This window comes from Colobus angolensis, unplaced genomic scaffold (genome assembly GCF_000951035.1).
Source record: "Colobus angolensis palliatus isolate OR3802 unplaced genomic scaffold, Cang.pa_1.0 Scaffold28, whole genome shotgun sequence".
In the NCBI taxonomy this organism is placed as follows: domain Eukaryota; kingdom Metazoa; phylum Chordata; class Mammalia; order Primates; family Cercopithecidae; genus Colobus; species Colobus angolensis.
The window spans coordinates 3,926,930-3,940,432 of record NW_012116043.1 but is presented as its reverse complement, the minus strand read 5'-3'; the positions used below and the strand labels follow the sequence as shown (position 1 = coordinate 3,940,432).

The 13,503-nt window shown below is 42.6% G+C and overlaps 1 protein-coding gene across 8 annotated transcripts in view; it reads left to right on the top strand.

The window, feature by feature from the left end:
• The window catches only part of ZNF664 (zinc finger protein 664), a 39,939-nt gene extending 28,854 nt beyond the window's left edge, over positions 1 to 11,085 (top strand). For 5 of the 8 annotated variants that reach the window (XM_011948417.1, XM_011948422.1, XM_011948416.1 and 2 more), the window contains 2 exons: positions 7,023 to 7,086; positions 7,191 to 11,085. In XM_011948417.1, the coding sequence (XP_011803807.1) occupies positions 7,790 to 8,575 (786 nt within the window). In that variant the 5' untranslated portion in view covers positions 7,023 to 7,086; positions 7,191 to 7,789 and the 3' untranslated portion in view covers positions 8,576 to 11,085. Of the gene's footprint in view, positions 1 to 174; positions 276 to 495; positions 553 to 7,022; positions 7,087 to 7,190 lie in introns of all 8 variants that reach the window. The other 3 variants (XM_011948418.1, XM_011948420.1, XM_011948419.1) reach the window with 2 other exon arrangements.
• Positions 11,086 to 13,503: the final 2,418 nt, after the last annotated feature.

Below are 13,503 nucleotides of genomic sequence, written 5' to 3'. Positions count from 1 at the left end.
GCTAGAGTTTCACTCAAGATGGACAGATTCCTTACAGACTTCTGAGTGAAAACCATTGAGCCATATAATGATATGGCTGGACTTGCATAGGTTAGTGTTGTCCGTGGAGGTGGAGGCAATGTTTATTTAGCTCTGTAATTTAGAACACCATTGTATTCTTTCTGACGGCTTAAGATTGTCATACAGGGATTTTCTAAGCCAGGGGTCCCCAACCTCTGGGCCACGAATGGCTGCCGGTCCATGGTCTGTTAGGAACCAAGGCCACACAGCATGAGGTGAGTGGTGGGCAAGCCAGTGAAGCTTCATCTATTTATAGCCACTCCCCATCGCTTGTGTTACCTCCTGAGCTCCACCTACTGTCAGATCAGCGGAGGCATTAGATTCTCATAGGAGCGTGAACCCTGTTGTAAACTGTGCATGTGAGGGATCTAGGTTGCCCGCTCCTTATGCGAATTTAGTGCCTGATGATCTGTTACTGTCTCCCAACACCTCCAGATGGGACCACCTAGTTGCAGGAAAACAAGCTCAGGCTCCCACTGATTCTACATGATGGTAAGTTGTATAATTATTTCATTATATATTGCGATGTAATAATAGTAGAAATCAAGTGCACAATTTAAGCATAATGCACTTGATTCGTCCCAAAACCATCATCCCTGCCCCCAGTCTGTGGAAAAATTGTCTTCCACAAAACTGGTCCCTGCTGCCAAAAAGGTTGGGGACCACTGTTCTAAGCAAAGGCTTACTGGCTTACATTTTATTATGGAAAATTTCAAATGAACTCAAAAGTAGAGAAAAAAACAAAACGTACTCCTATGGGCCTGTCATCACAGGGGTTGAACCCAGGTTCATAAACCGTGAGCTTTTTGCTGTTCTTATTTTGTCCACCCTCTCTACTTCTTTGTTCACACAAGAAGCCAGTTTATTACTTGAGTTGGGTTTTGTTGAATGACCACAAGTCACATACTGGGTGTTGGCAGTCCTACGTTAACATTCAGTCAGCATTTTTGAAAATGATGTAAATATATAATACAGTTGTCTATCTTTTAGTTTCCAAAGTTTGTTACTTCACCTTTTGATTGATTGATAATTTATAAAATGTGTGTGTGTGTGTGTGAGAGAGAGAGAGAGAGAAAGACACACAGATAGTCCAGCATGTCTGTATTATCTTCGTTATATAAAAAGAAAACAGATGCAAAGTAGCGTTAGGTGATATGTTGGCCTGAAGTTCCAAGATTAAGTGGAAATACATTTTAAACTTCCCTCTTTCCTGTTCTCTTCTCTTGGTTGAACTTCATTCATACAGCATCTGCCCTCCGTCTCACATCTCCCATCTTTCTAAAGGCATCACTGGCCCATCCCCACAACAAGCTGTCTCCATGCCAGCCCCAAGTGCTCGCAAGACATTATCCTGTACCTCCCTGGCACTGGGCACTGCACCAGTGTGCCCTTCTGCACACCTCTTTCTTTACCAGCCTGGCAGTGGGATGTTAGTTGCTGGGTGGCGCTATTCTCTTCCTCAGTTGGTGGTGACAGCTGGGTCCCTGTGCCTCTGTAGTTCTTGCATGGAGGTCATAGCCTCGAGCAGAGCAGCACAGATGAGGCACTTGGCCTTCTGCTCAGTAGTCGGCATCTGCTGGCTGAACACAGTGGACATAGTCTGATGTCAAGGCTGAATGGCTGCTAATTCCTTTAGGAGTGTAACTGGATTTTTCTCTCCTGCCCAATCAAGGTGATTAGTCTTTATTTCATATCCAGCCTGTGTTGAATATAATCCAGTTCAGAGTCCACTTTGTGGAATATCAGTTGTAGCTCACCAACCTCTACCTCCACATAAATAGTTGGCGTTCCTCTGATGCTCTGATCACCCCATTAGGGCTGCTGCGGCCGACTCCTGCAGCCTCGGCCCTACGCTGGAGTGGTAGTCTCCCTTACATGCAGCGGGTTTGCGTCTTCTGCCACTAGAGTGAGGAACTTTTGGTCTGAGCAACCCTCAAGGGAAACCAACTTCATTCTCCCAGCCTGTTAGTCCTGTACCTCCGTCTTCAGGTTCCCCTTTCTTATGCCATGGCCCAGAGCATGTATTCTCTCAGGATACGGTTTCCTTGTATTTAAGACTCAGTTTTTGACTTTCTTGAATCTCAGCATCAGTTCTTTATAAGCTAGTTGCCCTCAGTTTTAATTGTACTGAGATATTAGTACTGATTCAGTATTCTGTGGTATCACAAACTACAGGGAGAGAGGAAAGGCTCCTTTTCATGGAAGGTGAGGATTTGAGATAGATGGGCTAAATTTTAAGCTTTCGTTTTCTCGGTTTTCAGCTGCACTGTCATTTTGCTGTTTGAGTTCTCCTCCAGTGTGAGTCGAGTGCACAGAATGCTGGGGGCATTCCTGAGCTCGCAGGTGCGGGCTCTTAGTTTGTCCTTGGCAGTGACAGGCTTCCCCCTCAGGTCAGAAAGAGGGGCTTGCAGTCATATGGGATGTCCTCTTGAAAGCCCCGGTAGGATGTTGATTATGAGACGTAAGGGGGAGTCTGGAGTGAGAGACAGCCTTGGGAACGTGGTGCATTCAGGATCTGTGACCTCTGTGGGGTTCCATAACCTGTATCTGCCTCTGGATTTACAGTTGCCTCTATCTGTGAGGAAGACTTGGGCGGGGGCTGTGATAGGCGAGTCTGTACTGGAGATCCTTTCTGTGTGTTGGCCTTTCTGTTCTTTGGTTGGTCACATGGAAAATTTGCCGGAGTTTCTTTTATCTTTTTTTCCTACAAAATGCAGCTTACCCCTCTCATCCCCTCACTGTACAGTGAGACTTACAGACAGGTCCAAGGATTTTATCTGGAAGGAATGGCAGTGTCTGATTCCTGAAGAAGAACTCCAGTGGGAGGTCACGTCAGACTCCCCTGTCAGGGACCTTGGTGTTGAACTATTGCCCTTCTGAGCAGAGTTGGACTCTGCTGAGGCTAGGCTGGAGGAATGCTCTAACTGTGGCAGCTTGATTCCTGGAGGGGGTGCTGGAAGACACCCCTGCTGGGGTTAGCTTGCGAGGGAAAGAGCAGAGCACAGTGCTGCTTCCTTTGTCCTCTGCTTGTCCCTGCCGCCACTGCCTTGTCCTGCTGTCCAGAGACCTCTTCCTGTGCGCCTTCTCCTGCGCTCAGGATTGACTGGGGAAATGAGGGCTGTTTCAGGGATTATATTGATTTCAGTCACAGTTGCCCCTCTATGCGGTGGTCCTGGGATTAGTTTGCCATTGCCAGAAGAGCAGGAAAGGAATATCTTTCTCAGCATTCACACATTTTTTTTTAATCATGAAGATTTCAACCATACATAATATTTTGCAACAGAATATTTTAGAGTAGAATATTTTATTCATTTATCTCTCACCTAAATTCAATGGTTACAATGATTTTACCACATTTACTTTGTCTGCTCTTTTTTTTTCCCCCCCCCCCCACTTTTTTTTTTTGGTTTGCTGAAGCATTTTAAGTCACACATATCAGATGACATGTCCTATCATTCCTGTTCTTCACTGTGCATCTCTAAGGCTGTAGACATTGGTTTACATAGCTACAATGACGTGATCACATAGTTAACAGCACATAGTGTAATCTCATACCCCTAATCACATTTCCTTGACTGTCCCCTTTTAGCAGCTGGTTTGCTTCAGATTCCAAAGAAGGTCCTCCGATTATGTCTGATTGTTATGTCTCAAGTCTCTTTCATTTAGAGCAACTCCTCCCTCCTTACCATCTTTTTTCTTTCCCCTTGTCCTTATTGCAAAAAAAAAAAAGGGGGGAGGGGGGGCAGTTGTTCTGTAGAGTGGCTCACCTTTTGATGTTTTGCTACTTGTTTCCTAGTAGTTCCTCTGTCCCTGCAGTTCTTTCCATTAAAAATTAGCTCCAGAGGCTTAATTAGGTTTTGCTTCAGTCTTTTGGCAAGAATGTCTTCAGGGGGTGCTGGGTGCTTCCCATTGCACCACAGCAGGAGGCACACGTGTCTGGTTGTTCCTCTTTGAGTCGTGCTAAGATCGATCGATTCCTGGTTTCAGGTGGTGACAACCTGATTCTGGCAATGCCAAGTCCCGGATCAGCCTTCCAGCCCGTTTTTTCACCCATTGCTTATCATAGTCTGAATCAGGTGTTTGATGAGGAGTATGCACATATTAGCTGGTTGCTTCTTTGTCTTGAAAGAGAGTTCATACAGGAAATAGGATAGATGCTTCTCTCCTTTTAATTACCAATTTTCAGGGTAAGAAGTTGGGCCCCTAGTTAATTCCAGTTTTGTTTCAGTGCCTTGGGTCTCTCCCTCTCTCTAAAACAGAGTCTAGCCAGGGCCTCTCCATCTCTCTGCCTGCCTGTCTCTTTCTTCCCCATTCCCTACAGTCATTATGAGCTCCTGGGGTTTGTATATTTAATGCGTCTCACTCGATTGCCTTTCTTATTCCTTTTGATGCTCAGTTGCATAATTGGCTCTGTGTTCCTTTGGCACAGCCCTCCTGCTTTCTGGCATAACAAGATGTCCCAAGCTCATAGTGCTACTCTGGCTTTGAACCCAGCCGTTCCTCCAAGGACCCTTGCCTCTTGGTGGGGAGAGGATTTAAGGGAAGGGGCTCTAGGTGTGCTCATTGCTATCGCTTCTTACTGCTTCCAGGTCTTTTTGGTGATGGCTAAAAAGAAAAAAAAAAAGTGAATTCAAACTGATATATCTAAGTCAAATTTTATATTACAGAATTTTTTCTTAACTTTGATTTTATACTTAAATCTAATTTTTCTTACATTGAATCTTGGCTAACAACTTTAACATAAACTACTTATTTGTATTAATCTACTTTAAAATACACCAGTAACAGTTAAATTGTTGAAAGAAGTGTGATTTCTTTGCAGCTTATTTGTCAAAAGAATATGTTCTAGGCATGTACAATCAGTGTACTATGCTCAAAAGGCATTTGTGGCTATGTCACCAACATGATAGGTTTATTCTCTTTATTTTATTTTAATATTCATTTAATTTTGTTTTTTGACTAGAGAAGCATGTTTCCAGAGTCAGAACTATGTAACAGTATATTCAGAGAAGTCTCAACTGTATTCTCCCCCATAAGTAATCATTAAATTAAATTCTGGATTATCTTTCACCATGCTTATTTTTTTTTTATTTAAGATAGGGTCTTACTGTGTTGCTGAGGCTGGAGTACAGTGGCACAATCTTGGCTCACTGTAGCCTTGAACTCCTAGGCTCAAGCCATCTTCCTGCCTCAGCCTCCTGAGTAGCTGCGACTACAGATGTGTGCCACCATGCCTGGCTAACTTTCTAATTTAATTTAATTTTTTTTGTAGAGACAGGGTCTCCCTATGTTGCCCAGGCTGGTCTCAAACTCCTGGCCTCAAGTGATCCTCCCACCTCGGCCTCCTGGCATGCTGGGATTATAGGCATGAGCCACTGTGCCAGGCCAGTGTTTATTTTATATATTACCTTCCTTTTTTGCAGAAAAGGTAGCATAAAACATATACTATTGTGTACCTTAGGTTTTTTTTTTTTTTTTAAATGTGACCTTGGTTCACTCTGTGTCAGTGCGCAGTGCTGTCCTCAAAAAAAAAAAAAAAAAAAAGGATTTTGCCTTGTGAGGAGGTGCCATACTTGATTCAGCTAGTTCCCTATCGATGGCCTTGGGTTGCTTGCAGTTTCGCTGCCAAATACTGCCTCAGTGAATAACCGAATATCAGTCATTTCCTATTTTTACCAATGTGTCTTTAGGATATATTCTAGAATTATTACTAGGACAAAGGATGGATGCAAACATAATTTTTGTAGATCTATGACCATTTTTGCCAAAATTTTGGGTACCTAATTGAATTTTGTAATTACAACACTTTCACCTAGAAGCAGTCCAGTTTATTTTACCTTTTTAACATTACATCTCCTCAAACACCCATGCATGTTCTCTTTGTATGGAACATATTAAAAGCGTTATTTTAAGAAGACTTACTGATTTCATTTAGTTAATTTTAAAGTATCACTGCATATAGAATAAAAGAAATGAAAAGGTTGCTAAAACATAGTCCTAAACCTTAAAAGATTTCAGAGTGAATATTTTGAGATTTATTTTCTTCTTTTATCTCCTCCTTATTCTATTTGTTGTGTATTTTGTCACCTGGAGGCCATCAAAAGACTGGAAATAAGGCACTAAGAAATGTACCTTTATCTGCCCCACCAGAATGAAGCAGGACATGTGTGTGGGTGCCAGGGGGTGTGGTGAAATACTCTATAGATTCTCAGAAAATATTCGTTGAACTCCTCTCATTGCCAGGTTGTAACAGAGAGCAACGCACACAGTTCCTCCTTCATGGCACTTACATCCTAGTACAGGAGACAGGTTAAAAACCAGGGAACAAATACAATAATTACAAGTCATGTGGGCTTTAAAGGAATTAAAGGAGATGAAAACAGAGTCTAGCCCGGGCCTCTTTAGGTAGAGGAGGGCAGCTGACCCACAAAGCTCTGCACAAAGTAGGGGAGGGAGTGGTTTAAGTGCTGGGAACAGCATGTACAAAGGCCCCGAGGCAGGAAACACTTGGGGTGTTTGAGAGCTGAAAAAGAAAGCCAGAGGCAGGAAGCACAGGGGATGAGGTGGGGAGAGGGGCAGCTCAGATGTTTGAGTTAAGGATTGGGTTTTTATTTAAGTACCTCAGGAAATCATTGAAGACAAGTAGGAGAATGACATTTGATACCAACACATCATGTACTTATTCTTTGTGTAGATTAGAAGGCAAGTCAAATATGATGTTTTATCTCCAAAAGCAGCAATGTTGTACCTTCTGAAGTTCAAAGTGGAGATCATTTTCATTGTTGTTCCTTTGTACAGGACAGCTGGTTTTCATACTCACATGTAGGTCTTTTGAGGATTTCTTTTCTCTTTCAATAACGTTCCCCTTGATGTTGCTCAGATAATTACAATGAGTGGTTGTAACTGGATTATATACTTGAGCTGTAAACAGGAGCATGATATCTACAAATTCTCTCCTTCAGACCTGCAAATCCAAGAGACACATCTCTGGAAGATAAGCGAGCTTCTTCCTCAAGACCAAAAAAGGTTTGTGTTACTGCTGTCACATTTATATAAAATTAATTTTGGAATCAATAGCAGTTTTCCGGATAGAAGCATTTTCAATTTATTTATTTACGTTTCTATTACAGGAGATGGCATGATACCCATGTAGGGAATTCCCCAAAGCAAGGCTTGCCATACCTGGACCCCGAGGAGCCTGCTTGCTGGAAAGGCTTTTGTGTCTGATGTGCAGGAGGCAGAATGCCAAACTGACTCTTCAAGGGGCAACTGCAGGGGCTCGAGACCAGCCAGCAGTATCTCATCCTTCGATACAGGGGATATACTGTACAGTCCTTTTTCTAGAAGTGAGAAGTACAAGATTGCTCTACAAGAGGAAGATTCTAGGGGCTCAAAAACAAAAAGGTTTGCACCTTGAGAGCCCCTTGGAATGTTGACAACTCAGGATCTAAAACAAAGTTCTATGTTAATGAGTTACAGAATACACGTGGAAGTCAATGTCACTTTATAATCAATAATAATACTGAGTGAGGAACACTATGCAGGAAGAAACCTTCCATAGAAAGACAGGCAGGGAAAAGCTTAGGCTGACCTTAAACTTACCTAATAGAGCAAGCCTGAGATAGACTGCCAAAATGGCCAAATAAGAGACTCTATGAAATAACAGTCTTGTAACTGTAGTAATTGTAAGGAAATTTTCTCCTCCAAATCACGATACCAAATAGGAAAAATGATCTACAAGTGCCCCATGTGTAGGGAATTTTTCTCTGAGAGAGCAGATCTTTTTATGCATCAGAAAATTCACACAGCTGAGAAGCCCCATAAATGTGACAAGTGTGATAAAGGTTTCTTTCATATATCAGAACTTCATATTCATTGGAGAGACCATACAGGAGAGAAGGTCTATAAATGTGATGATTGTGGTAAGGATTTTAGCACTACAACGAAACTTAATAGACATAAGAAAATCCACACAGTGGAGAAGCCCTATAAATGTTATGAGTGTGGCAAAGCCTTCAATTGGAGCTCCCATCTTCAAATTCATATGAGAGTTCATACAGGTGAGAAACCTTATGTCTGTAGTGAGTGTGGAAGGGGCTTTAGTAATAGTTCAAACCTTTGCATGCATCAGAGAGTCCACACTGGAGAGAAGCCCTTTAAATGTGAAGAGTGTGGGAAGGCCTTCAGGCACACCTCCAGCCTCTGCATGCATCAAAGAGTCCACACAGGAGAGAAACCCTATAAATGTTATGAGTGTGGGAAGGCCTTCAGTCAGAGTTCGAGCCTCTGCATCCACCAGAGAGTCCACACTGGAGAGAAACCCTATAGATGTTGTGGATGTGGGAAGGCCTTCAGTCAGAGTTCGAGCCTGTGCATCCACCAGAGAGTTCACACAGGAGAGAAACCTTTTAAATGTGATGAGTGCGGAAAGGCCTTCAGTCAGAGTACGAGCCTCTGCATCCACCAGAGAGTCCACACAAAGGAGAGAAACCATCTCAAAATATCAGTTATATAAAACGTTTTGCTAAGAGTTTAAAATCTTAAAACCCGTAAGTGCCACTAGGAAGGAAACCCTGTATATACCTACATTGACCCAAGAAATATTTACAGCAGTCCCTAGCAGAACATTGTTTCTGAGGAGGCGCATGTGAGATTGATTTGTTGGTTCATGCCAAGTATGTTCCACAGCTTGACTTTGAATGTGGATCTCTGAGCGTCTGCCCAGCAGGATGGCTCTCAGGTCCCAGTCACAGATGTCGCTTCCTGGGATTCCAGCACGATGCCTCCATAGTTGAAAGACTACACAAAAAGCCACAATCATTGCCTGACCTCCTGAGTCACCTTCTATCTATGCTTTGCTTAAAAGCTATCCCAGATACTCCCCCTTGAGGAGTTCATGCCCTTCCTTCCTCTTGATTCGAGCATACTGGCATTGCACTGGAAAACGGACAGCTCCCACTAAGATCACGTTCTGGTATTTCTGAGGTTACTTGATTTAGCCCCTACATATCTTTCCATATATCCTATTATTTCTGAACCCACTCTACCTATATGTCCTCAAAATCCCCATAAATATCCATCCCTTCCTAGATGGCATTAACGTTCATTTTAGATTTTAGGTGACTCAATACCCATTCACTTAGCCTGTCAGAAAAGTCATTGGCAGACACATATGTCCTGGAACCTTTTTTATTTGTGTGGATTCTGCTCGTCACTGTCTCTGTTAGTCAGACTTACTTTCTAGTGGCTGCATCACATATTTTTCACTTGAATTTTTTTGGAAATAGCTGAATGTAAATAGCAGGGAGGAAGCAGCAAGCAAAGTGAGAGCTTTTCTTCATCCAGAATTGCCCTCTGGGCTCCTTTGGTAACAGATGGAGCTCCTTCCTAGCTAGGGAGACCTTATGAGAAGTGGATGGTAGGAGGAGTCACTAATGTTTCATCTCTATTTCTGTAATCTTGGGCAATAATGCATAGGAGTTCTTGATACCCCTTCATTGATTACTGTGTATCAGTTCTTTTTTAGGCATGAACGTCTTTATTAATCCATCATTCTTTTCTTCAACAAATATGTATTGAACACCTCCTATATGCCAGGCACTGTGCTAGGTGCTGGGAATACCACTGATGAGACAGACAAGGTCCCTACTCTTGTGGAGTTTACTTCTGGTGGAGGAGACAGATGATAAGAGTAAACAAATAAATAATGTAGTTTGAGATAGTGATTAAGTGCTATGAAGAAAATAAACTAGGGTGATGATTTAGTGGTGGGGTGGGGTGGGGGTGGGATGACATTAGCTAGCGGTCAGGGAGGCCTTTCCGCGGTGGGCGTTGAGCTCAGGCCGGAGGAGAAGCAGCACTCGCTGGCAGAGCGCACAGGCTGCTCTGGGGGATGAGCCGGTGCGTTTAAGGAACAGGCCAGCACTGGCATTCGCGAGCGGTGGGGAGGGGGAGAGATGACGAGGTGCTCAGTATCCTGACTTTCATAGGCCTTTTTTTGTTTATTTTAATTTTTGCTAGATTGATATTAAAAACTCATGTGGAGGAACTCAAGGAATGTTTGGAAGACCAAAAGTCCCCAATGACAGGAACAAAAAGCAACAAATTTTTAACTTTGTTTCTCTTCTCATTCCTGTTTTCATTGATTTCCCACATGTAGTCCTTTTGCTCAGGAAGTCTTTGGGGAAATTAAGGATCTTTGAAGCTCTGAAATAGGTGGTCAGGTTAGTGGTGTCTGTCAGCTGTCTAAGAGGTTGGAAAGTGAACTACTCAGTCACGAAAATACTGAAAGTTTGATTTTTCTCTCCATATTTGAATTAATTTTTTCTGTTTGACTGGAAGGGGTTTTTGTATAACTAAAACCTCAGTGCATAAAGGAGATTTAAAAGGAGCACATGATTTAGTGGGTGGGCCATGAAACTAGAGATGGGATTTGGGGGTAAATTTGTCAGTATCTGGATTTTAATGCAGACATCTCTGCTAACAAGCCTTTGGTAAGTCACTTCACATACTTTTCCTCCTTTTTACAAAGAGAGGGCTGGCTTAGTTATTCGCTAAAGCCCCTTCCAGGCCTGAATTCCACAAGTACGATTTACTGTAGTGTCTTATCACTCTTTCATGTCACAATAGTGTGGAGCATTAGAGAAAAGCCTAGACTTTTAGTTGATAGAGAGCCAGTTGAAATATCATTGATAGAATTTTAGTTTTAGGAAAAATTGATTTGATTTCTAGCTTTATTACTATTAGGTATGTGAGCTTGGGCAAATCGCTTAATCTTTGAGTCTAGTTTTCTCTCAAAATGAGAACATTAGGCTAAATGATTTCCGAGTTTCCAGCTAGTCCTAGAGTTCTATATTTCTACATAGTTGAATTATTTTATCATGCTGTTGCTGGGGAATATGACTAACCCTTTTGAAGCTACTAATTTTATGTCGAGCTTTAAAGTCCATAATTGTTATCTTCAGAAAATATTATTTGACCTACAGTATGTCCAAATCAATTTAATAAAATCGCTTTATAACAGGGTTCTGTGCTTGACATGTAGTTGTGTGAATTCAGTGGTTGTGTGTGGGGGTATGGGTATGGGTGTGTGGTGGGGAATTGGCTTGCACATTAAGCCCAGGGTGACCATGTAATTTATTGTCCAAACTAAGTACTTGAGAGTGAAGGGAGCAGGTGCTGTTGATACTCACATCTGGACAACAAGCCTAGAATGGGCCTTTCTCAGGTACGCCAAGGTGTGAGGACACCCTGGTCTGAGGTCACAGCCACTCAGGTAATAAATCCGGAATAATCCGACTGGAGAGAGCACAGTCCACTGAGAGGACTGCCTCAGCTCGGCTGCGGCTCTGTGTTCACGGCGGAATACAGGCCCACAGCTCTTCTAAGAAAACACCAACCTCGATTTTCATACACAATTTAATCTTAAAATGTTGGCAACTAACTCCTCTTCCTTGGGTGACCCATTTTGGTGCTTTCTGTGATCCTCCTGGTGCCCCTAGGCAGTTCCTCCAAGCGCTGCTCTGGGCCCGCTGACTGCAGCCCACGCCCAGGAAGGCGTGAAGTGCTGTCAGCTGAAGCAGAGGGGGCCCACACTCTGTGCCGCGGTCAAGAGTCTGACTGGCTGTGGCATCTACTAGCTTTGAGAGACAAGTCTGCATTGCGGTTCCATCATTGGGATGGGAGCAACCCAAACTAGCCCTTCTGATGGGGGTGGGGGGTGGGAGCAGGGGTAGGTCATCTGTGATGGAGTCACTCTTGGTGCCTGCTAGGATTTAGGGTGTGAGCCAAGATAAGTCCAGAATGACTGCACGGTTTCTAACTTGGAAACCTGAATAAACAGCAGATTGCCTCTTTCAGATAGGAAGAACTCTTTGCATCAGAGCCCAACATTTCAGATAGTCTACTGCATGAGAACGTGGGCTTGGTTCATCAGACCATCTCAGAAATTGAAGAGGGATTTGTGTTGTGTGAGCGTGGACATGATGCCTTCCAAGGGACCTTCCAGCTCTTAGCTCTGTTCTTAAGATTTTTTATTTATCAGTCTTTATACAGTGTACTGGTATTCTCAGAAATTTGAAAAACTAGGTGAATGGAAAGCAAATATCAGAAGCAGATGGAAAACATACTCAGTGGTACTAGGAAAAGATGAGAAAGGTGGATACTACTACAGGCAAGAGCCATATATAAATAGCAAAGCTGAGTAAAGATCTATAGATTAGAGAGGAAAAGAGGAAAAATGAAGATGATACAGCACTTGCTCTGACCATATTCATTTTCTTAATTTTTCTAAACCTCAAGTTTCTCATCTCTAAAATGATTTTGAAAATACCTAATTCATGGAAACATTGGGAGAAGTAAATAAACATGTAAAGTGCCTAGCATTTAGTGATATAATGAATTCCTATTCCCAGTTGCCTATTAAGGAAGAAAGGTCATGTTACTTGGAATCCTTTTTGTTTTGCTGAGCACTGTGGTGGGTTTGGACACCTAAAACTGGGATAGGACCTGGAGAGGGCTGAATTGCTCCACACGATAAGAGAGAGAACTTGAATCTCCCGGGGTAGTCGGAGGTAAGAAAACGAAGGGTAGACTTGGAGTGGGAGTGGGAGAGGGTACCAGGGAACTAGTGGAGTAGGATAGTCTGAAGTTCTGAGCTCTTGTGTAGGAAAACTTCGTGACCACAAAGTCTTTCCCTAAGGTTAGGGGTGTTTGGCATGGTGGATTTCTTATGGAAGCTGGTGGAAGGGCTGAGTGCTGTATCCAGGGTGAAATGAGGCAACACGTAAGTACCACACGTAAATGTAGGATCCAGAAGAGGGTGCCCCTGAGAACAAGCTCCGAGGAATATGCAGAATATGGAGAAATCTTCAGGGTAGCTAAAAGATTCTACAAGCCATGGAATTAATGGAGTTTTGAGTCAAGTTTACCCAAATCCCTAAGGGACAGGGAGGCCTGGGATAATCTTTATTTCCACTCTCAATGTACATGAAGTAGAATAATTATAACCGTAAGTAAGTTGAAACTTAAGAATTACTTTTTTATCATTCTCATTTAACGTATTACAAAACACATGAACAAATCCAGAGATCCCAAGGCCATGTGTTTGTTTATGCCAGTAAGAACTTGGCATAAATATCAGTGGAAAATGACACTTATACCAAAGTGATTTTATTGTTCAGATTTAGGCATATGTAAATAAACTACATTTCTAGAGTAAAGTAGCACATACAGATGTTGTGTATTTTTAGGTGGATGTATGCATTTTATAGACTCTCTCCCTTCCTAAATGCTGCGTCTAAATATGGCTTCACTGAGAGACCAACTTTCCCTCCCCTTCTTAATTCTTTACTGGCCCTGATCCAGGTCTTCTCTGCATCATGAATTATGGTGGGGGTGTTGTGTTTACAGAATTTTAAAACCTAGGACCTGCAGACGGCCTTT